The sequence below is a fragment of the Manduca sexta genome, unplaced genomic scaffold, assembly GCF_014839805.1.
Source record: "Manduca sexta isolate Smith_Timp_Sample1 unplaced genomic scaffold, JHU_Msex_v1.0 HiC_scaffold_1718, whole genome shotgun sequence".
Taxonomy (NCBI): domain Eukaryota; kingdom Metazoa; phylum Arthropoda; class Insecta; order Lepidoptera; family Sphingidae; genus Manduca; species Manduca sexta.
The window spans coordinates 1-25199 of NW_023592610.1; the positions used below are offsets into that span (position 1 = coordinate 1).

The following is a 25199-nucleotide window of genomic DNA, read 5'->3' on the forward strand; positions in this document are numbered from 1 at the left end:
CCCGCCACGTAAAATCCTGGCGCATACGACTGCAAGGCGTCGTATAGTAAACCTGGAATTTAGAACGGAGACATGTGTATCGAAAAATTAGACGTAGAGAGTTTACATTAACAAGTCGGTGGTAAATGTATGTAAACTAGTACGTATAATTTTAAGTACATTCGCGGTTCCTCTGTACTCTGTTAGTGTGAATTCATTGGTCTTAGTGAGCAATTGTCGTCAAATAGTACAGTATTCGTTGGATAGTCTCTTAGAATAAAGAGCAAGACGAACATTGTTTAAGCTAGATTAATTTAGGTGCCTATTATAAAATATATGCGGTGTTTATCGTCATTATGGATGCAATATTTTATGTTACCTGCGAAAGGAGGTCCGATAAGCGAAGCGATCCCTTGAAACAGTAGAAGTAGACCAAACGCATTTGTCAGTCTCTCCAGGCCAAGAAGATCGACGAGCACTACAGATGTTAGCCCCACATAAGCACCAATAGTAAAGCCGAATGTGGTTGCATACATAGCTAAACCCCAAAATTCCCAGCAAAACATTGCCATTGCTGTACCTGGAGGAAAGAAATATTTTATTAGTATTATTTTTTAAAGGATGACAGAAAAATATAACTATTTCTTTTTTACATAGATACTTACTTATTCCAGCGATAGTAAGACATAAATTATAAGCTAATAAGCGGTTCACCCACGGCTTATCACTTATGTATCCCAAAATAATTCTTCCCACCAGATTCGCAGCTCCTATTATAGAAATTAAATACGGTGGATTTTCTATTCCCAATTTTTCACTCATAGGCACTGTATAAACGTATGGTATGTAAAACCAATGCTGGTTAAAAGTTTGAGACTGCAAATAATATAAATATTGGGTCCACAAGTAAAGACAAGTCCAACATTTCAGACAAAGCAGCTCTCGATTCTGCCGAGCAGGGTAAACATTCGCACCTCTCTTCTCTTTCTTCTTTGAGGTGTGCGCTCTTTCGGGCGATGGTGCCCTGAACTTGGCAAGGCTGGTCATACTTCCTTGGTACAAGACATCAGGTCTCTGCATTATTCCACTGCCGTGCCGAGAGTATGGTTGTTGTTTTTGTTCGTGTGGCTTGTTTAAAGCAGGTTGCGAAAGAGTTAGCCTTGCAATATCTCCATCATCCACCTTTCCATTTGCTTTAGTCACTTGTTCCGTGCTTTGAGATCTTTTGAGAGGAGACTTGTTTTTCTTGGGTAGCATCGGTTCCGTGACTGGCGTCCGCGGGCGCTCGGGCACAGGTCGGAATATGAGGCCCAATGGGATACAGTTGAGGACAAGCGCACCGATGATCGCCATGGCTCCTCTCCAACCATATTTTGTAATTAATGCTGACGTGATTGGTGCAAATAAGAATGTTCCAAGTCCGACCCGCATACTGCTATGCCTGGAACAGTACGGACATAATATATAGATGTGGAATATAACTACATAAATTATCCACATGCTGCGTAGTATTTCTAGAGTAAACCGAGGCGTAAATAATAATATATCTAGATTACATTACTGATTCACAGCAATGCTCCATTTGACTTTTATGAATCAGTCAATCTTGCTACAATATTTCTATTACTGTGCAGATTGAACAATGCTATTATTTACAATTTTAGGCCGGATTCACCAATTTACTTCCAAAGAACAGTTTTGTCAATTACCTGTAGCAAGACTCCTGTATCGTTCGAACCAAACAGTGACGCTGACGATGGCAGGCAGGTAAATGAGGCCGAACCCGAATCCAGCGCCAACGCCGATGGTGACAATGAGCGTGAGCACATTGTTCGCGAAAGCAGAAATCACCACACAAGTCGCCGACAGTAGCGCACCAGCAACGGTCACCGTTCTACAGCCCCAGCGATTCACGAACGAACTCGATATGGGACCTGAAATTAAAAAAATCCTAGAGGATTCGATACTAATATAGTCAATACTAATGTAAGTGAAGCGTCACTTATGCTTGTTTAGAATACTTAGGCAGGCAGAATATTAGTTTACGTGAATGCATAATATTTTGAATCACGTTTAAAAGTAACTAATATTTTTTTGTAAAAATCATAATAATAATATTAGTCCAGTTATATACTTAAAGACAACTCCTTAATACAAAACTACAAAGAGAAATATTATGTGGTCTTTTAGAATATGTTATACGGAATTGAAGTTTAGGATGGCTTTTTTGTAATCACTAATCAAAATCTTAGTAACATACATAAGCACATAATATTTGATTTATATCTTATACAAAAATGAAGTTAAATATTAAAGATCCAGTACAGAACACATGACTTTAGTATTGTGATTTTAATGCAATTACACTATTTATTAAAGTTGGTATTATAGTTTTTATCTGTAATTACAAAATGATGTTTCCAGTCGCTTTAAGTTATCTCGGCGAACAGTTGATTCATTGCACTGATGATTCATTTACCGGGAATATTCCGTTGTTTAATACATACAGTAGCTAATTGACCTTTGCATGTTTGGAAGAGTTTATTCCAATATCCATCACACATACCTACTTATCAAGGTATTGCGAAAACATTCAGGAGTGAGATAGGATATTAGTACGTCAAACTAGTCATAAATGTAAAATGTTTAATCAGATATTGTAAAATTGCTGGAATACGTAGTTATTTCACCCAAAACATTGTGTTGCGAAATATCTATACGCTCTTGAAAAGCCCAGTGAAAATGGCTTCAAGTGTCAGCGGATAATACCTGTTGATAGCAAAATGAATATCTCGCTTCATTCATAGTATTGCGAAACCGGCACAAGTGCTAGTGTGGATTCATAATTATGCACTACATGACCATTAAGTGCGTTCATTTCATATCAAAACCTTGTTTTAAATATATCCATGGGTTTACAATCTACATACGTCTAGTGCAATGGCCATTGACACACGAGGCTATGGCTATTTCAAATAGATTAACCTAGTTCATAATACATTTTGTGCATTCATTAAAAAGCACTTAGTTCCAATAGTCTTTACACAAAAGTGAAATCCATAAGCGCCAAAGTTATTACAATATCGCCAGGTTTAATTAAGTTATCCAATAATTGGATGCGACAAGTCGAGACCGTTCAAGCTTCGACAAATAGTACAAGTGTTTCGTTAAAAAGAAAATTGATTACCTGAGCTGAGGGTGACCCCGACGAGGATGGAGACGATCCAAGCGGTTTTGCCTTTGCCCTCTTCGAAGTAGGTCAGGAACTCCGCATAGAACACGCCAAACGAATAGGTCATGCCATCGGCTGGAAAATAAATACATATTTTAAGTTGAATAATTATTAGTTTAGTAATTGTCATTCTAATAGATTTTGACATAAATGTAGACAAAGTGATGTGTAATTTTTTATTTTCTTTAAATGTTACCATAGAAGAGTATTTGGTAGTAATAAGAATTGAAATTCAAATGGATTAAAGCTGATTTTGTTGCGACGTACCATCAGCTTGTGAAATAGTTATATCCAACATTTCAATAGTAATAAATCTTATGTATTTTGAGTAGTTAACAAACATTCTGTCTGGAAAGTTTACAAAGCGGTAAAGTGTACCTACATGAATATTAATCAGTGATCGAAAATGTTACTTGGCTAATTGTAACTACTTGTAAATAATTTAAAGTGTATATTGAACTTATGAATGTTTGACGCATTATCATAATAAAATCTATTCCAGATTTTGAATATGTTTAGCTTCGTTTTCTCCTCAACTGTCTATTTAGAAATAATCATATCAAAGCTATAAATTATTATAATTATGAGAGTAAATCCCAGCGCGCTATTCTTTAAGTCCATTAAAAGTTGAAATGAAAATCCAAACAGTCCAAGCAGTAGGGCAAGTGGTACCGGTGCAAAGTGTTAAAATGAATACATAGTACATATTAAAATGTACTTTTCTAAACAACGCTTTTTTCTTGATTTTTATATTATGTTCAGAAAGTTTACAAGCAGCCTGTTCATCTAAGCATAGGGGTGATTATGGCCTAAACACAAACCATAACGTAAACGCTTTGCTCATTTACCGACCTTATAAAATAAAATGCATAAAACTTTACACATAGCTGTGAATACGCACATGCATAATAAAAATCAGAGTCAGTCGCCTGCCGCGATAACCTCAGTTATCGCTCGCAAATAGCGTCACACTTTTTATTAAAGTAGGGTAACATGATGGGACGGCGTATGGACGTAGTACAATATCGATGCATGGAACTATGATGTTCTACAAACAAAGCCCATGCTGACAATAGAACTAGCGTCGACGTCAAAGACGCTTCCTCTTGCATTCAATTATACAGGTATGCATAAGAAAAATGGCCTTTAGAAGAACACTATTTTCATGATGGATGGCGGGATTGTTCTTTTGTGTAGAGATGTGTATGATTAGGTAGTCTTTTTTTAAATTATGATCATAGACTGAATATTGTGATTAATGTAGTGTTATGTTGTAGTACGCATATGATAATATTCAAAAAAATCTCAATACCTTTTGGATGGCTTTTTTCAATATGTAGGAGAGATATATAACGTATACATTCATGAAAATGGTTTCTTAAATTAAATAATTATTTTATAATTTTATAACACTAAAAAGTGTTTAAATAAGCAATATATATACTGGAATTATCTTTACACGTATTTAAAATCTTTTAAACATGTGATTATAAATAACAGTACTAAGTACTCAATAGTATAATTGTATATGACCTTAGCTTATAAGAAAATGAGAACACTTTTCCTGTAATTGGTATATATTGCGTCGTATATTGTACAATTAATGAATATTGCATGTAATAAGCCACACGTAGCAGAGGATTTGTTGATTGAGGCAAAAAATATCACTATCAGAATATATTATAATTGGACTCTTTCCATACAAAGGCAATCAAATGCTGCTTATTATTCCCAAGAGGAGATAAACTTTGGAAATCAATTCCGAATTATTGCAATAAAGAGCATAACAGGATATTAACTTGATTATAACTTCTGCCGTAGAAGATTATCCGTTTGGTGCACGTTTTCAATCTTGCCTTATGAAGAATTTATATTGTGGTCATTGTAATTAGTTGTAATAAAACGTGTTGCAATATTATGCAGTATTTAGTATTAACTCTTACATGTTATTATAAAACACAGTTCCCAGTCGCGTCTGTCTTTTTGTTTGAATGGGATACATTCAAATATTACCGAGCTGATTTCGATGTTTGTTATGAAAAAGTTTGAGAGTTTTATTTTTAGTACTAAAATACATAGCTGGTCTTTTATCCCAGAAAAACATTCACGGGGGCGTTGATACGAGGTCCCTCAAAAAATGTACAAGTGTAGTAAAACAACATTGTTGATGTGTAAAATTCAACAATAAAGATACTTTCTGCGCTCACACAAATAATATTTCCTTTTTTCTCCAATAAATCTCTTCAGACAGTTTGATAGATGGGTGTGTGTTCGCAAGATTTATTTACTGACCAATGCAAGAAAGGAAGTTAAAGTGTCTGAAATAAATCTATACTAATATTATAAAGTTGAAGAGTTTGTTTGTTTGAACGCGCTAATCTCAGGTACTATTGAACCAATTTTTTTCACTATAGCCTACTTTTATTTCTGAAAAGTTATTGCACGCAGTCGGCGCCGCAGAAAAAAGCTAGTATTGGACAAATGTAGTATACAAAAGACCTGTTTCACAAGATTCAAGTAAGTTTTATTAAACAGTTATCATATTAAACAAGTAATGTAGATAGTACTCATTTTATTACCATTATTTGGGAGCATGGAATAGAATATGAATTTTATATTCGGTCGGTTTATATATTTATGTCAGGAATAGCAATTATTTACATGTTTTTAAACAAGCCCACCAATTATTGATGGCACCGGCATAAAAAGCGATTTATTAAACAAATATTTACTTCTAACTTATTATAAATGCGAAAGTTTATGAAGATGTTTGGATGTTTGTTAGAAGTAAAGGCTGAAGTTGCTCGATGGATTTACGTTAATTGGTATATAATAGGCCATATTCTGGATTATATATATATATTAATCCAGAATATGGCCTATTATATGCCAATCTATAGATTACATTTATCCTTGAAAGTATATAGTAGGTATTTAATTGCGGAAAGGTATTCCCGAAGGAGGAGACGCGAACAACACCGAGTTAAAAATAAAATCAAGCCACTAATTTGACAAAAGCACCGTCTGTCTTTGTTGGTCCCCTACTTGTTGAGCCGTTACTATTCCAAGAGCATTGCGCGTTTATTAATCAAGCTGGAAGCGTTTTCAATTTCACTTTGTAGTCACGATGGAGAGGCGAACTACCATAAATAAAAATAGAGGTCAGTGTCAGACATCGATTGTGCAACATGTATCATGTATAACATCATAGATTACTACTTCATACAAACTAATGGCGGAAAACCTAAATGCATCTGTAGCGCTGTATTTAGGTAGGATTGCCACGCTGAGTCTTGTGTTTGAATCACAGGTCGGGTAGCGACATTAGGTTTTTAGCGTACTATACGCCCAGAGTTTGAAAATTATGTCCGTCATGATGAAAAATCTATACAATAATTGCATCTCCGTCTACTCCTACGGGGATAAAAGGTGTGTAGTTGAGTTGGTGAGTGCGTGTTTGTGTGCGTGTGTCAAGGGCAAAAATCAATTATGCAATACGAAAAACCTACCTATTTATAATGCTGACTGACATAGTAGGAATAACATAAATGCAGCAAAACGTATAGAATATTTTCCGTATTCAGCTGTATGTCCTTTGTAATGTTAATTGTGCAATTAACCATTACCGCCTCCTGGCTATGGAATTTGATTTGTTATTCATTTATTGTTTACTCGCATTTCACACACGTGTAATATGTTATGTATTGTAAAGCTGGCTGTTTTAAATATAAACGGTATAAAAGGATGTTTTCTCGAAGGTTTTTCCTTTTTCGCGTCACTTAACAAGAAAAAACATAATTTGGGAAAAGGTTTTTGTATTAAATATCGTCATTGGATTACATTTCTGGGATATATTAAAAACAAGATTTTTTTCGTTCTCATATCATTAAATTTCCTTTTTATTATTATAATTACTTCAACTAATATTTTAATATACTACATTTAATTTCAGACTTTATTCATTACTATAAAATAATGATAGGCTTATTGATTAGCGTTATATTATTGTGATTAATCCACATTACAATTATTTTATTGTACAGACATGTTACATGCATGAACACCGGTACTAGAGAGGGGGCCGTGTACGGATGGGACACATGACATTATTTTTTAATCGATAATTAATCTATCACAATTACTTTTTCGATTAGGGTTATATATCCACATACATACATATACATTATACACATTATATTTATGAGCATTTGACATTCTAGTTTAGAGGATTTTTTGAATTTAGTTGCCAAACCGATTGTACGACATTATTCATAGTTCGTCGGCCTTTAAATTGTAAATATCAATTATTTACATCGATACAGTTTCTACGTTGTTTCAATAAAACACACTATGTGCACAAGATAGTGCAAACACGCCGTGCCTTTGTGAATACCGAGTGAATAAAGAAAGAAAGGCGCAGTGATTCTCAGTTGTTTGTTTCTGTTTACGTTTGCTCTGAACAAACAAAGCAGGTGACAGGGGATTATTTTTATCATACCTTCGTGTACAATAGATATCTTCATTTACTAAGTTTTGCTCTATTTGCGTGACCTTTTTTAGAGAAACCTTTCTTAGAGTAACAGTTTAGTTACGTACTTTTCACCCAGCTCATGATCACTCTGCATGAGAAATTTCATCCAAATCCGTTCAACAGAAAGCGTTCTTTGCTAACAAATATTCAAACGACCAAAAATTTTCACCAACTGACCTATTTATAATGTTATGTAAAATTATTTAAATGTTATTGCCGATTTCAATATCGGCTGTGACATGGCGATAGTAACAAACGTGTTGGTACCCAGTGCAGTGGGCCTAAACGTCCTGGTTCTGTTAAGTCGCGTCTACATTATGTCATAAAATATGAATATAACAATGGCAATTGGAAATAGAAGTTCAGAGCCTTAGAGCAGGGTGTAAAATGGGTGGACAAGCTTAAAACAGTGTGTGTTTGTATAATTTTATTTGCATACCGTACTGAAAACGAAAATAAGAAACGCACAAGTCATTAATTCTGCACACAAAATGATGCTAATGTTATATTATTATTAACTTTAATTGGTCTAAAATATAAATATAAAAAAAATTAAAACTGTCATGCTTTATTTGTACCTACTTATCTGAAATCCAAGTACTAATAGGGATCAACTTGTATATTATAGAATCACGCGCATGGACTTATAATTTTACTGATAACGATAATGAAGAAAAATATCAACATTTGGTTTCATGTTAATTAAATAATTATTAAGTTTATTTGGAAAGCAGTCACGTGTTTTCGACGCGTGTATGTTTAAACATTGTTTTCAAAACATTTTTTAAATTGCATTGTTTATATATATTTTTAACTAGTTGACCCGCCAGACGTTGTCCCGTCTTAACTATGAATTTGCAGCGCACATTCTGTCAATCGCTGACAGTTATTTCAAACAATTGACAGTTATATAAAATGAATATTTTCGTTAAGATTTCTTAAATTTTCTAAAATTCTGCGCAATTTTTTGATCTTTTTCTTTCATAAGAACCTTTTCCTGACAATAACAAACACAACAAAAAAAAAATTTTGAAATCGGTGCAGCCGTTCACGCGTGATGGCGTGACCAAGGAAAATAGGGATCCATTTATATATATATATATATATATATATATATATATATAGATTATACTTGTTTCAAATATTCAACATAATAAGGACTCAAAGATAACGATTTCTGACAAATATAAAACAAAATCTATGTCCTTTCGGATTTAAACTTCATTAGAATCGGTTCAGTGATTTAGTCGTGAAAGCATAAGAGGTAATTTCGTATTATCATAATATTAGTAATGATAATGTAAAATGAGGTGACTGAAGGCACCGATGTCTATTATTGATATTGATATTGACCCACCTTGCTTTCCAATAGGTCAAGGTGGTAAGTAATGGACACATTACCAAGTTGGAATATGGACATTTTTCATCTTTGATGGCCTTTTTCAAACTGAAATATGTTGTCTTTTTATTTTTCTCTTTAAATCAGAGATTGCAACTTCCAGACACGTTAAAAAATATACGCTCACAATTTTTGTCCTAATACATAATCATTTCTATCCAAATATTTCTGAATACAGGTAAGCTGAATTTGCATTCTATGAGAAGTATGCCATCGAGGTATAGGACACATAGTCATTACTTAAAAGGGTAGTATTTTTTATACATATGTATATATTATACTGGCTTTAATAGCCATTGGAATGGAACTCAGCCCTTCAATGGTTTACATTGGTTATATATTTGTAAAATCATATATTTTTTTAATATCTCTACGATTACTGTCTAGTAAGGTGTTATTCCCAGGTGTTGTTAGACTCTGTGAAAACCCCAGAATAGTGATTCATTCGTGAGCAATGTTTGTGAAGGGATTTTATGCTAAATATTTTTTCTCTGGAAGCATAAATTTAAACATAGATACTAGAGATACCTATTAAAAGATATATCAGCTATACACAAATTAGTCAAATATGATTGTTTGCTCGGCCCATTGCTTCAAATTTCCCATGCGACCATGATAGTAATTAATACCTTAACACATTAGTTGAAAATTATGTCACCAAACCAATCAATCATTTACAATATAAATTAATTATGGCCACTGCCGATTATTTTTGTAAAATAACGGATTTTGGGTTTATCGTCCAAATAAAATATAATCTTACAAATTTTAAAAGCTTAAGATTTACTTTATTAATAGGTAGTTATAGTAATAGGTAGTTATAGTATTAAAGTCGTTTGCATTATTTGTCGGAATAACTTTTATCTGATAATGGAGGAATCAGCCCTAATGGTATATTATAATAAATTCAAAACTTGTAAAAATATTCGATTTTTTAACCTTAATACATATTGGATACGTAATGCAATTTTGTTACAATTAACAACAATATAATCTCTTTATCATGAGATAATTTAAACAAATCACGATTATAGCAAATTGCTTTTATCTACGCAAGCTATCTGATTGAGTAATACTTTATAATTCATTATTTATACGTACAGCATTCTGAGCAACCGTTATCTTTATTATAATCAAAGTATTGATTGTAATGTTAAACCTTGGGGTTTGATAATATGTAATCTTTATTCTTGATAAGCTACTGGAGTGAATAACACTTTTATTTAGGTACCTACATATTCATCGAAAGATGTATACAATTTTGCAACTGTTAGCTACTAAGATAGATTACTTAAGGCTATGTTGCACGGTTTTTATGGTCTACAATCAAGGCAGTTGGTTTTGATTAAGGTCACGCTATATATGAGGGTATAATTCTTAAAGGTTTAACGTTCCATCGAGTATGGTTGAGAGGCTTGGGAAATATATGAATGGCGATTTGACATGCGAGCTAATGTAAGGTGAGTGACCTAGGAAAGGTTTCGCGTTCTCTTATGGCCAATTTCTTCATGAACTGTAAAAGCAAAAATTAAAGTAAAGTAAATGCTATAAGAGTTTCCAGAACACAAATATATTTAAAGTAGGTAAACGCTGTAAGAGCTACCACAACACAAATGTTGTAATTTAGGCAAAAGTAACAGTGACTGACTGCTACATATAGTTTTGAGATCAGCCTGTGTACATATCCAGTTCCAAGAGGCCGGCATAATTATGTCGACTACCGAGGGGTAATCATCTCTCGTCAATCGACATACTATTAGACCCCATTCAACTTACCATCAAGTTCAGTGGAGTCACTTTACCGTGCACGCATATGCTACGTGCATATGCAAGCTAATGTAACAAGAAATTTTTATATCAAACTGTTCCTCATCTACACGTGTCGTATCACATTATACATTACAAATTATTATGTAATACTAGATGATAGTGTTGATTACGGTTGTAATTTTAAACTAGACCCAATATTGTTGTGCTATATTTTATAAGTACAACTGCGATACTTGTAAAGGTTGCGCTTTGTCGAAACATGATGAGGTTGAAAACAAGTTGGCAAATCGTAGTTGTATTTCAGTTTACCTACTGCTCCACAGATAAGGCGCGATTTTGTTATTTAATCTTAAAGAAACTAACACTTAATAATGTTAATACTATTATACCTACTTGGGTTCATAATCTACATAATTCCGTCAGAAAACCTCGCCAAATAGCACTTCTTGGCAATGTATTTAAATCAGTAATTATCTGCCGTTGAGTTCTACATAAAGGCCTCTCAGAAGAATTAATTTATTCAAAAGAGTTCAAAACTTTTGGTGATGTTAATTTTCGAAGAATTAATTTAATTCTCAAGCTCGCAGAAACTGGCTTCGGAGAAATAGCTTAGATAAAAGATGTAATAATATCTAAGTATTGATTTAATACAATTTACACATACAATAACGAACGTTTTACTTGTAATTTTGAAAAATATATTTAAGAGGTATGAATTTCTACATTTCATTCTATGAAACTACATACTTAGGTATCTACTTAAGTTGACATAAATCTCAAGGCAAAGTATGAATACACCGGTATTGTCAACTCAATTTTTTAACAACAGACATATCCATCCCTATTTTTATGTAGGTAGCGAATTTTATTATTTTTTGTTTTAGTATTTTTTTGCATGCGGCGACTCACGGGTCTTGTGCTTTGTTTCGCGTCCAGGAACTCCGATTTTACTGTTTTCTCCTGTTTATATTTGTATTATTTGCTGCCTTTTGGTTTTCTGTGGTTGACAATAGTGCACTTTCGACCTAATAAAAAAATCGAAGATCGTTCATTTTTTAACTTCCATATTATTACATAACTATTAATATTGAAAAAAGCTAAAACAGACGTCTCCGAGCTCTTTTGGGTCGAAGCCAAAATTGTAACCGAACTTTTCGGAGTTTTTATGAATATTGCACGAGAGCTGCCATGGTTTGGCTTTAAAGGCCTTTTTCTTCGACTAACAAAGCCTAATCGTTATGGGAAACTGCTTAAAATGGAGGAATTCTTTAAGGGAGATTTAAATAACAATTCTGTAAGTTATAAATCGTTTTATATTATGTTATAACTTAAGCTTCTATAGTATTTTTGTGTAAAAATTCATAACAATGAATTCTTTAGGCGTTAATAAAGCTGTGCTTAGCAGTGACTAAGGGTCTATATAGCCCGATTCCTGCCGGCTTCCCTTTATGTCGAATCTAATTATCATCAGAACGATTAGCAGACCGCATTCATGCATATTAGACAGTACCTACCTACTGACTATCTACCTATGTTTTGTTGGGTTTTTTTTCGGAAAATTTGACTGTCTGCCACTGGTGCTTACCATTACATGCCAAACAACGGTAATAAAATCTCAAATAGTTCCACAAACCATGTTCTAATTATCATATTGTCAACAAAAAACACGGAATACGATGATAATATTATAAGCCAAGTTTTGTAATTTTTGCAACATATTACACAACTAACAGTATCGCTATTTTATTTGTTTTGATATACACGAGATTGATACAGCAGGGTCGTCGGCCAATGTCTGCTGATAAGGGCACTAGCTGGCATCATCTTGAGGTCACATTGCCACTTGCAATAGTTCTATTTTTATTGAATGTAACGATAACAATTATATGCAGTCTATTTACAGAATATTAGAATTATGACCTCATAAAAATATAATTACATACTCATATTTTTTATAATATAATGAAATTCTATCTGCAAGTTCTTCAGATTCACTGGAATCATAAAGAAAACCACACTTGCTTCATATATTCCTGTTAGTTGATCCGCTAGCACAAGCTAGATGCCTTAGAATTTAATTCTATTCTGTATTCATGCTTATTCGATATCTTCTCATAGTGATTTCACTATACTAGAAGATATAGAATCTGAAAACAAACTTCTTTTATATTCTTCACAAACTTTGGAAATCTGTTTAACCACATTTATCTGCGCGCTACAGTTTGTTTTACCTTTCATTATTATTCGAGAAGACTCTGTATCTTCCTTTTCTCAATGTTCATGAATGAAAAGACTGTAGTCATTGTAATATGTTGTTTGTCATAAAGATATATTAGTGTTCTGTTTAACGCCCCATTAAATGCACAAACACGTTTAATTAGGTACCTACGCAAAATAAATCGCGGGCAACTAAATTGGATTTCATTTGTAACGAATGTACGACGTATCTATGTACAGTTACCCACAGAAGTTATACAAAATTATAACTTCAAAACATTTATACACAGATCAAGTTTAATAGAAACCTTTATATTTCTTTGTCACAAATAAAGTGTACACTTTATAGTTTATTATGGAAAGAAATTTATATAGCCGATTTCAAATTTTGAACTTGACCGGCTTATGTGACTGACTGCATCTAGGTAATGGGAACTTCTCCGTAGTGACTCACGAACGGACGGACAGCTTACACCCATGAAGGCAGGAAATTGGCAATTTAGTTGATAATGAAACTATGACGTGACTGCGTGTTAGTATATTTTTGGAAGGTCGACACTCGACGCCTAATGGTGTCAAATAATTTAAGAAAATTTTGTTTATGATAATAATTTTCTATACAATTAGAATACGTAATAAGTTGGACATTTACTTAATGTAAGAGACACGTATTATACAGACTTGCAGTGACATTCAGAAATTTATCAAAGTACCTACGTTACGCTACCGAGGGGCTAGCACTTTTAATACTACTATGAAGTTGAAACTAACTTTGTTAACTTCTGAATTTAATTTGTCACATTGTTAAAATTGTGGAATTTCAATGAGTTTTATCTCATAATAGTATGCTTTATAATTAATTTGACTTCAATATTTTTCAAGGTGGAACACCAATAATGCTTGCAAACCCCTCGTTCAATGCACTAATTGATAATGTTTGACCTAGTCAGTAACTTATTAGGCTCTTATATTTTAAGATGCAATTAATTACTTAGTGAAGCTTTTAATTGTTCTTATACACAAATTTATAATTCTAAATGGATAATTAAATTTGAACACGTCTGCACAAATGTATTTCCATATGTGTATTGTTCAAACATTTGCATTGATTCAATAAGGTGGAGTAACACCGTGCACATAATAAAATAACACCAATTGACAAATCTGAAATAGAACAAGTTATAAATAGAATTCATAAAAAAGAGATCCCGTAGTATGTCATATTATATGTACATGTTTTGCAAGATTAATGACGTGTCTGACCGCGTTAATAACTCATACGTAAGCCGGGGACGGCAACTTGCTAGAATTTATCGTATAATTTACCTTTAGAGAAGCCTATATGTATTTTAAATTTCCCATAAAAGCAGATGAAAGTGATTTAATATGTATTCTATATGCTAGTGAGTCTAGTACTCCGCACTCCCTCTGTAGACTCTGGACTTTACACACTTGAGACTAGTGAGAGGGGAGCAGTAGACACAATACATTGTTGAAGAACATCAAATACTATCAACTGAAAAGTAATTATGCAACGCAGTATTTGAGCAGAATTTAAAGATTTTTTTTGAGTTATAAAATATGAGGATTCAAATAAAATGTATAAAACACTTTATTCGCACAGTGATAACATAATAATGTTGTGTACTGGCTTAAATAAACTTTAGGTTTATAGTGTTTACTATTTAATTAAGATAACTCTATGTTATACACAATAAGATATCTGTTTCTAAAATTAACATCAATCTCGTGTTTGCCTTTGGTCTCAATACGTCCACCAATGAAAAGTTGGAAGGTCTAATATTTAAGCCTTTGGTCCGCTATATTAGCATTATGTGGGTTTGTGAACAAAAGACTGTTGACTGAAGACTAAATATAATACTGTTCATTAACTGCTAAAATAGCATAAAATTGATAAATCCCGATATTCATAAAAATAAATCGTATCCTAGTGAGGCCGTTTAATGAGTCGCAATAAACTAACGCCATAACATTGCCGCAGTCCGCATATTGTGCTCGTAATAACAGAATTAATAGCCAATAAATATCCTATGACTTTATTATGTTTATTTTGAGAAGTAATAATAATAATTGTTCTATATTTGCGTCCAACAATTATTAACGGATCAATTTTAAAAACATTTTATTTGTTGATATAGAACAATTATGAAACTTAAAAGGCTATCTTTTTATCTTCTCCATAATCTAGGAACGCGACAGTTGGGAACCGAATTTCTTTAATAGAAAAGATAAAAATAAAAATCTCGTAGAACAATCGTTGTATATAATAGTGGACAGATTGTGCCAAAAACACCGCATTATTTTAAGCCGACGAACAGCAAAAATTAAAGGAGGTCATGGTTAAAGCGACTATAATTTAAAACTTATTACCATTTATTTTATTGCCGATTTTCCTAAAGAAGAAATTCGTAAGAAATCGTATTGCGTGACCGGTATTGTACTTGGATTTATAAGTCTGTCCCAAATTTTGTAACACTTAACTGAACTTCGAAATACTGTATACTGTAGTTTTTTGAAGTCCTAGAAAGTTAGGTAACAAGATATGTTTAATACTTGTTCAAAATTCAATTCAGTTCAAATGATGCACTGATTCCAATAAAATATTTAATGTTCATAAAAAACACGAATTGGAAAGATTACATGGCCTGTGTTTTAATAATTTCTTATTAAACTGGGTACAAATATCAATATTTTTTTTGGAATGTGGTGGTTTTTGAATTCGGTTTTTTTGTTATATGATATGAAATAGCAGTGCTACTATATAGACGTTTTTTGTATTCACTATATTACAGCTCAATATAAATAAGTGTAGATGAAAGATCTGCTAAGTATATTTCAATTTTACTAAATTATGTTAAATATTGGTAACACAAATAAAATGTACTTTGGATCACATTTGATTTAATACGTATGGAGTTAGTGACATGCCATAAAAACACAAATATTACCTTTACATGTGTGTTACATAACTTACTTTATATCGCAATAATATGCCGAATATTTTGCAAGCATTAACATTGACTTACGTATAGTACTCAGAATCTATAGATGTAGATAATGTTATGCTTTAACAATGTCAATAATTGTACTTGTATAACTTACGAATATATACTTACAGTATACTAACATTTTACATTATAGCATGAATAAATATAATTATAATTTGTAATAAAATATACGAAATACTCAGGATACACTATAGTACCTACTTATATGAATACTACTATTATTATGTTATATCGTACAGTTATATCAGTATTCTACGTTCCTTTATCGCTTCACAAATTTGAAACGCAAACGTCTGTCATACTAAGATAAATATTTGGAATCTCAAATGGTACGTCTGATATACTATCAGGCGTATATCACGCAGCTATAAATAAAGTAGGGATGGAATCTAAAGTGTAATTTACTTAATGATTTCTGACGCGAATGTTAGACATCGAAATAAAACCATTTTACGGATTTTATCGCGGATATTTAAATTTTAATTTTCTCTCAACGTTTCGAAGACTTTACAGTCTTCATGGTCGTCTGAAAAGTCACAATATTAAACTACACGTTACAAACATACTTTTTTTTTATCAGTTGGCGTTCCAATCTACGCAGATTATTTACTATTATTATTTGAGTATTAGTTGTCTACTCTGCGCACATATACAAAATCATTTGGCAACTGGCCAGGCGTATTTATGATATGATTACTAATCGATGATTAGTAATAGCATTGTCATTATTAACATCAATAGCCAATGTACCAACGGTAAGTCACAAAGGTGTCTCTTGCTATGTATTTGTTTATGACAGCCAATACATTTAATTTATCCAACCCAATTAACCAATCCAGTGCTGCTTAGGATATATGCAAAAAACTTCGTAATTATATTGGACAATGACTAGTAAGTCAATAGGACAAAGACAATGTAAACAAAACAATAGCTCATGTAACTAGAGGTGAGAAACCAACTGCATATTTCCAGTTTATTCGGGTTAAGATGTTCGGACTACGAAGTTAGGTAAGATGGTTTAATTTACCCTGATAAGGCGCAGTATCATGAATCCGCCAGGAAGTGACGTTAAAACAACACTGACCCGTGTAATTCTGGCATCCATGTCACGCGAGATTCATTTACTATAATGCGTATGACATAACGTGTGACTAGGTCTAACTCGGGAACAGTCTATGCCGTTGTCTAAAGAGGGCTTCCATCCAGCATTCAGGTTAAAAAGAAAAATAGTACGTATTATCTCACTAATGGGTCTCGATACTACAAACAGTTTATGTCTTAGTCCACCTTGTTTGCCTACGTATTTACCCCTTAGTCCAATTTGTTGCCTTGTGCGAGTTGGCAGTATAGCAATAGTCTGTTATAAATGTGAAATCAAAACCGTGGTAAACCATTTCGATCTTGAACTAATACTCGAAATTATATTCTAAATCGGTCAACCGTCAGTAGCTACTGCAGCTCTCTTCGCGTAACTAATTTAGTTTTCTTCGCTATTAGTTGCGAAAATTCCTAGCCAATTAGATTTCACGAGGTGGATGCTGATAGGTGATCGTGTGCTCTGGGAAACATTGTGGCTGTTCTCCCAGAAAAACGGCTCGCTAACCGTTTTATTATTAGTTATGTATTCGAAATTTATGATACTAAAGAAAAAAAAATCATATTTCTACAATTTCCAGCATTTATTTTGGTTGTTAATTTTTGTTATAATGTAGTTATTGTATTATTAAATTTAAAAAAATAAGAGTTTTTAGATAGACAACTTAAAAAGGAACATTTAGACAGTTTTAAACTTTGAGTAAGACCTAAAATAGTTTTTTAAAGATATTATTTTATAAAATAATAATTGTGCGCTATAATTGTATGGAATAAATACTCAAGGCTCTTTGCGCGGGGGAGGGCCTTAAGGGGCATTAAAGATTCCATTATTTCAAGTGTCTTTTGATACCATTGAAGCTCAGCTTAAGTAATTGGAATTTAGTAATAAAAGGTATCTGTAACGGAAAATCCATCAATTACGTTTACGTGCCGATGTACATACTTGTTTCTTTGTTAAAAACATTTAACGAAGAAATGATTTGCGGGAACATCTCCAAATCTTTTTTAAGTTTTAACAATTTTTCATTTCTTCAATACTAAATATTCAAAACATCTCTTTGGTCAATCTTCAAACACCACTTTGTGAACAAACAGGTTGGTTACACTGGTTTAAAAATATATGTTACTATAGATAGATATTACGGTAACAAATATTTGAACTTGTCTAACGTCATTATTAAGGCAACTCACCGAGTTCATTACCTACCTTTTTGGAAGATTATCCATTGCAACGTATACCTATTTGCGATAAATGGCGGACATAAGCTACAGCACTATAAAAATGACTCTCGTTTGCTAGCCTTTGTGCCGAAGATTTACCTTAAAAGCTGTTTTATGTGAAGCACCAGGTATTAAATTTTCAATAAAGTAATGTCAGTGAACGTCAGGCGTGTAAAAAGGTAAAATAAATTATCTTATGTTTTAAAATTGTGACAAAATTTTGACGAAGTTTGGTAAAAAGTACGAATCTATTTATTTTTAGCATTACTTTATGATATGATAAATTAATGACTCAAGATAATACAACAGATAGAAATCTGTACTTGTATTGCACTGAATATTAGGTAAACGCAAAAATGCAAAATAGTCGTTGGCTGATTACCGCGTTATCTTTGTAAACAATAACATTAATTTTGTTTATGTTTTGAGCGTACGTTATTGTTAACGTTTCTTTATAATGTGTTTCGTCACACATTCCATTGGAAACCTAAGAATGGTACACAAATCGAAGGTAGGTTTGTGTAGTCTGCTAGCCCGTACTACGCCAGCGTGGTGGACCAAAAGCCTTTACTAATTAGTAGAGGAGGTCCGTTCCCACCAGAGGGATAGTATGTAGAATCTAACACAGGGCTGGTTACATTATACACAATATATTTCAATATATTTATATCATAAGGACATATCTATACCCCTGATGTAGCAGACATGTGCTTATAGTGCACCGACGGTTCAACGGGCTTATTTATGCCCCATGGAGTGAAAGAGGCTAACATAGCAGCATTCAGTTCACAAAGTCTAGACCGTTTAAAAGTATTAATTTGCATAATATTTAAAAAGCAAAAGTTAGTGAAAATGTTTGTATGTATGTTAGAAGTAAACGTAGAAACCGTTGAACGGATTTAGTTTAAATTTAACAAGCGAATAGACAAGTATCGGATTAACATAATAGGCTACATTATTTATCTCGGAAAAATTAGACTTTATGGCGGGCTGAGCTATGAGCGACAATTAGAGCCGTATTAATAAATCAATCTCATCTTTGAATAGGATATTAAGTAAATGTATGTAAGTATATGTAATGTATTGAAATATTCATTAACGCAGCTTAAGTTATAATTTGAGAGTTTATTTTCAGCTGAGCCGGCGTTGTTTAATGGACAAAAATAACTTGTAAAGATCACCAGTTACTGTGTATTATTAAATCATTTAAGATGTTGGTGATATTTGCTTATAAAATAGCGATGATCTTGTCATACTGATTTTTTGAGAGCGTCTCAGCTGATTTTGCACTTCAGAGCGAAACTGAGTTGCTATAATTAATACGACCCTTAGCGTTCATTAAATATCTCGCAGATTCATAGAAGGGTGCAATATGTTTACGTTACAGAGGCGGATAACACGAGATTGAGGAAGCTTAGCAAATTGCGGAATACTGCAAAAGGAAAATAGCTATGTCAATTCACGTTCCAAGAAATATTGTCGTTGCAATTTTCAGATGTAGAGCGCCACTATGACGGCAATTTGTCGGCCTAGTTAGCTCGAGTAATGTGGGTGCTGAATATCTGTTATCGGACTCAAGTCCTGGACGTGCAAATTTTAGGCAATAGTCAAGGTTAATCAAATTAATTAACACCAAGCTAAATTTTCGTGTTAAAATGTTTTATATTGTTTCTGATACCCAATTCATTTTAGGGACAAACATTACATACAAATTTTTGACATACAGAATCCTTAAATATATTGCTACACTGCGCCGTCACTAAATTCGAGACAATTTTCGCGCTAAAACACAAAACATTGTGACATAAAGCGTGAAACGATTGTAGCGACACTAGCCCGGTTTACGAGGGCGTTTTTGTTCATGGGATGGCTATAAATGCGGGGATTCGAAGTGTCAGTAAATTCTCCACTTATATTCCATCACTTCTGACTGCGCTGTTACAGCTCACCTATTCAATGAGGGAAAAATGTTTACTGTTTTAGTTTTACTTGGCGAAGGTAATAAATGTAACATATTTTTTGTGTTTTATAATATTTAACTTATGGTAGAATAACGTAGACTAACGTATCTACCATAGAAGACTACATCTATGTTAGTCTAGTGAATTTGGGAATCATTAGGTTCTAGGCTGCAATACTACGAGGAATAGTTAATGGTATTCTTTTTAAAAAACTTGTGTGGGTTTGGTATTTGTATCTGATATGGATTGTCATGCGGTTTTCACATCTTAGCGGCGATAGCCTAGTTGGGTGTGGAACGGTCTGCCAAGACGAATGTCCGCAGGTTCAAATCCCAAGGGCAACACACCTCTGACTTTTCTAAATAAATCACGTGTGTATTCTTTGTGAATTTATCGTTCGCTTTAACGGTGAAGGAAAACATCGTGAGGAAACCTGCACATCCGAGAAGTTCTCTCTAGGAATTTCGAAGGTGTGTGAAGTCTACCAATCCGCACTAGGCCAGCGTGGTGGACTAAGGCCTAATCCCTCTCAGTAGTAGAGGAGGCCCGTGCTCAGCAGTGGGCAAGTATATAATACAGGGCTGATATTATTATTATTATTATTTCACATCTTGGGACGTAAAATTAATTGGGTCACATCTTGGAACTAAAACATGTGTAGGGGTATATAGCCAAGCCAGGAGTAATTAACTAAAGGGCTCGTGGCAGAAATTGCTCTGGACGAATACAGTACAGTTGCGATAATGGACAATCTGGATTTAATTTTAAAGTGAATAAGAGTGACTGCCTTAGTGGCGTAGTTGTATTGTGGTGCGACTGTGTTGAGGCCTTGGGTTCAATACCCGGGCTGGCTAAATGATAATGGGATTTTCTACTCAGTATCAGCCTGGAATCTGGAATTTGTGCCCGATATGGCGATAGGCTCACCCCCATCATATTATGGAACGGAATACACATTTTTTTTATTGCTGTGAATGCTGATGGTAAGCGATACGACCACCCATAACATAACATGCGGGGAATTAAGTGCATCAGTAGCGTCTCTGCCTACCCTTTCGGAGGTAATTTAATATATGTTATTCAATAAAAGTCGGCGCGATTGTTGCAACATTTGCCACATTTGTTACGATGACTTTGTAGCCTTCGTGGTCACGGTTCGCCCCGTGAAAAATAGTTATATTACAATAATTCACATTGTTACGACTTAAGTTTTCCGCATGATTTCAATTTTAATTAAGTAGGTAGTTTCAATCTCAATACAAAGCCAGTATAATTATATACCGATAATACGCTATCAACTGAAGTATTGTATAACATAATCCGTATCTGCCCTCGGTTAATGAATGCAAAATGTTAATAATTTTGAAACTACGCAAAACGAGATGACCCCGTTCCATCCCTGCCGATAAGACGCGTCACGCGCACTTCGCACAATGATTATTGCGAACAATATATTTGGTTAACAAACAAACCTAAATAAATCTTAACGCAATTTATATTATATAAGTAGATATATTCGTACATAGTTTATACACACTTATCGCTTTTATCGTCGAAGGGCACGTAGAGACGCTAGCGATGCACTCACTTTTAGACACTTATTCCATCGCATGATGCGATAGGGTCCGAACTGTAGTACTGGTTGCTAGATTTTCATTTATATAATGTTTTGTTTTAGTGAAATGTCAGATTATAAATAAATGGATTTCAAGTGGACAAATTTCGAATATTATTTCCCGTTTTCCTCGAATTTTAAACAAACCTCTCGCCATAATTGGACTCGAATTCCAGACTCCGAGCTGATACTAAATAGAAAAACCCATGCATTACTAGACATTGGATCAAAATCACGGCAGTCTAGAGCAATATAACTATGCTATCGAGGGTAATATTTTGTATTCTTACGTATTCGTAAGATATTTGCTATGTAACAAAGTCGTTCATTAGACGGCCGAAATACGCACGTATAAAACTTTATCATGCTCTTTATTATACGCGTGATCATACATTACTTTTGAAGATGTTTTGCCAACACAAGGTTAAAAGTATTAACTTTATTCTCTCCTAATAAATTCAACTTATATACGGTCTCATTTGTAAAGTTATTCTTACAAATTACCTTTAGTTTAGCAAATGCTCAAAGTATACATCTAGAAATGAAGTAAGTTTTATAACGTAAGGGTTCAATATTACTAATAGTTTACTATGGTTATTTTGTATATTATATGCAACAGTAAACATATCGAGAGGTTCCTTATGCTGCATTCAAACATCGCAACCTTCGAAAGGAGCCGAACTCCAACATCACCGCGTATCCGAAACGCTCAGCGTGGACGGGAGGAACGGTTGTAACTTGTTGGAACGCGAACTCGATAAATATAATGCGTAGGTTACACTCTAAAGTTTAAACTATGTGAAGTCAACAAATGACTACTTAATCATTAAAACTGTTGGTGCGTTTATCATGTCTGCTTTTAATTTACGACACTATCCTTACATACATTATAAAACAAGGTCTTCCACCGCGTCTGTCTGTCTGAATGCACTTTTCACTCTTTTCGGCTACGATATCTTGACTGATTTTTTAAAAATAGGACCAAAATTGGTATAAAAACAGGTTGGTAACGGGCAACTGATATTGTGTAATTAATCAATATGAGCAAGAGTGGGCGTATATTGGGTTTAACGTGCTATCTCGCTAGTACGCACGTTCTGTAATGACGATGACGTCACGATTTAGTTCGTATGTCCTTTATCTGTTTTTGACATTTGCCATAAACTACTTTATTCATTTAAAACAACTTGTTATTATAAATATTTGCTCCTTAGGTTTTTAATAATGTATACTTATAGTATCATACACATATTCTTTAATAATATATTATTATAAATAGCAAAATTGAACGGAGTAGAAAAAACAAAGTATTATATTGTGGCAAAATAAACACATTGTCTACAAAATATTATGCAAATTGTTATTTGTATACATAGTGATAAGCCCATGTAATCGGAAAACAAATAGTCATTATTTTTAACGAGAGTTTTATGTCTCGTAGTATACAAGATTTTAAAGTTTGAAAATGCTATTACGTTATCGAGAAGTGGGAAAGGGAAATTAGTAAGACGCTTTAGGATTAAAAGATATAGTAGTTAAAGACAGGGTAAATTATGACATCAGAACATTATGTGTGCGAATAAAATGACAACACTTTACGCATTGAAGCTCAATTGAAATTGACGTCAGATTTGTTAAATGATTTGTTGATACCTTTTGATCTGCGGCACTTTAAAAGTTTATTGCGCGGAAAAACAATAAAGGGACCTAACAATTCCAACAAAGTTGATATGTAAATAAACCTTTGTTTTTTTGTAAGCATCTGTGATTAAATGTCGTATCCCCAGAATAGCTTTGTATGTAAATGTTTGAAAAGGGTTATTGGTTCATAATGGCTGTTCTCATTAGTGTGTTAGGAAATGTGACTTGCTTGCATATTCATTATGATATTAATTTTGCTCCCAATTTCTTCCAAACGATATGTTACGCATTTACATGTCAAAGATATTCTGAAGGAAAGCTACATGTTTCGTATACATTCCTGGCAGAATAACAAGAATAGCGTGATGTGATAATATAATAAATTCGTACAGAATTATAATGCTTAGCGTTATAAATCATACGGCAATGAAATATCTGTTCTAAGTTTTTTGCGATAAATCACTTTTCAGCTTAATCCGTAATCTATTATTTTCGTGGTGCAACTTACAATTTATTTTGAAACACATATTAAAACAGTAAAACTTATTACTAACGGTATTTAGCTCATTTATAATTGCTTAAAACAACTTTCAAACAGACCTACTTCAATATTTATGTTCTTATTAAATCTTGTTCGTAATTTCGAAAATAAGATTCGAGCAAAATCAAGATAATATATTATTTTACCAATCTTACCCTCCTCCGGTCTGGCTTCTTTTAGAGTCTATTTTTATATTGTTTACAGCAAACTTCTTAAAGGGCTTAAGGACTAAAGACTAGAGCATCTTATTCATAATACAACTTAGGGTTATATAAATACCTATATATATTTGGTTATTATTTCGTTCAAAGACGAATCCTCTATGGATTCATTTCAAACAATTTTATATAAATGTGTTACATATTATGTTATTTCTGACCTCTTAACTTATTACTACTAATATTATTAATACGAGAGTATGGGAAAATGTGTCGATGTTTGTATGCATTTTAGATGTAAACACAGAAATGACTAAATTAATTTGTATGAAGCTTAGCACGCAGGTAGCGCATGTCCTGGATCAACATATAGCTACTTTTTATCCCGGTAATTTTTTCTTATAATCCCATGGAATATAAACGATTTTTTAAATCCATTTCTGAATAGATGGCGCTGGCGTCGTATAGATTTTCGGTGATTTGTGTTGTGCGAAAGGCTTATCACACGGGCTTATAAAAAATAACTATTATATGCGAAGTTAGTAGCAAATGCAATTTCTTTACCCCGATCGTTCTATATAATTATTAAATAAAAGAACATCGAATGTCAAGGAAAAAACATATTCTCAGAAAATATTACACATTTTACATCTACGTGGCTCACAGCGCCGAATTTTAAAAGCACATTTGTAACGTGCAGGATTTTCTTTTGTCGCCGAAGGTGAACGAGTAAATGGCTCACCAGATGGTACGTGATCGCAACGCCAGGGAATCGTGAGTGCGATGCCAAATTTTAAGGATACATATTTT

The 25199-nt window shown here is 33.3% G+C and overlaps 1 protein-coding gene across 1 annotated transcript in view; it reads right to left on the reverse strand.

Annotated features, from left to right (window-relative positions):
- Positions 1–8: 8 nt before the first annotated feature.
- Positions 9–25199, reverse strand: part of LOC119191625 (monocarboxylate transporter 13-like) — a gene marked incomplete at its 3' end in the record, with an annotated part of 33349 nt that continues 8158 nt past the window's right edge. Inside the window, 6 exon segments of the mRNA XM_037445514.1 lie at positions 9–52; positions 359–559; positions 645–1403; positions 1406–1420; positions 1689–1913; positions 3167–3286. Coding sequence (XP_037301411.1) covers positions 9–52; positions 359–559; positions 645–1403; positions 1406–1420; positions 1689–1913; positions 3167–3286 — 1364 coding nt within the window.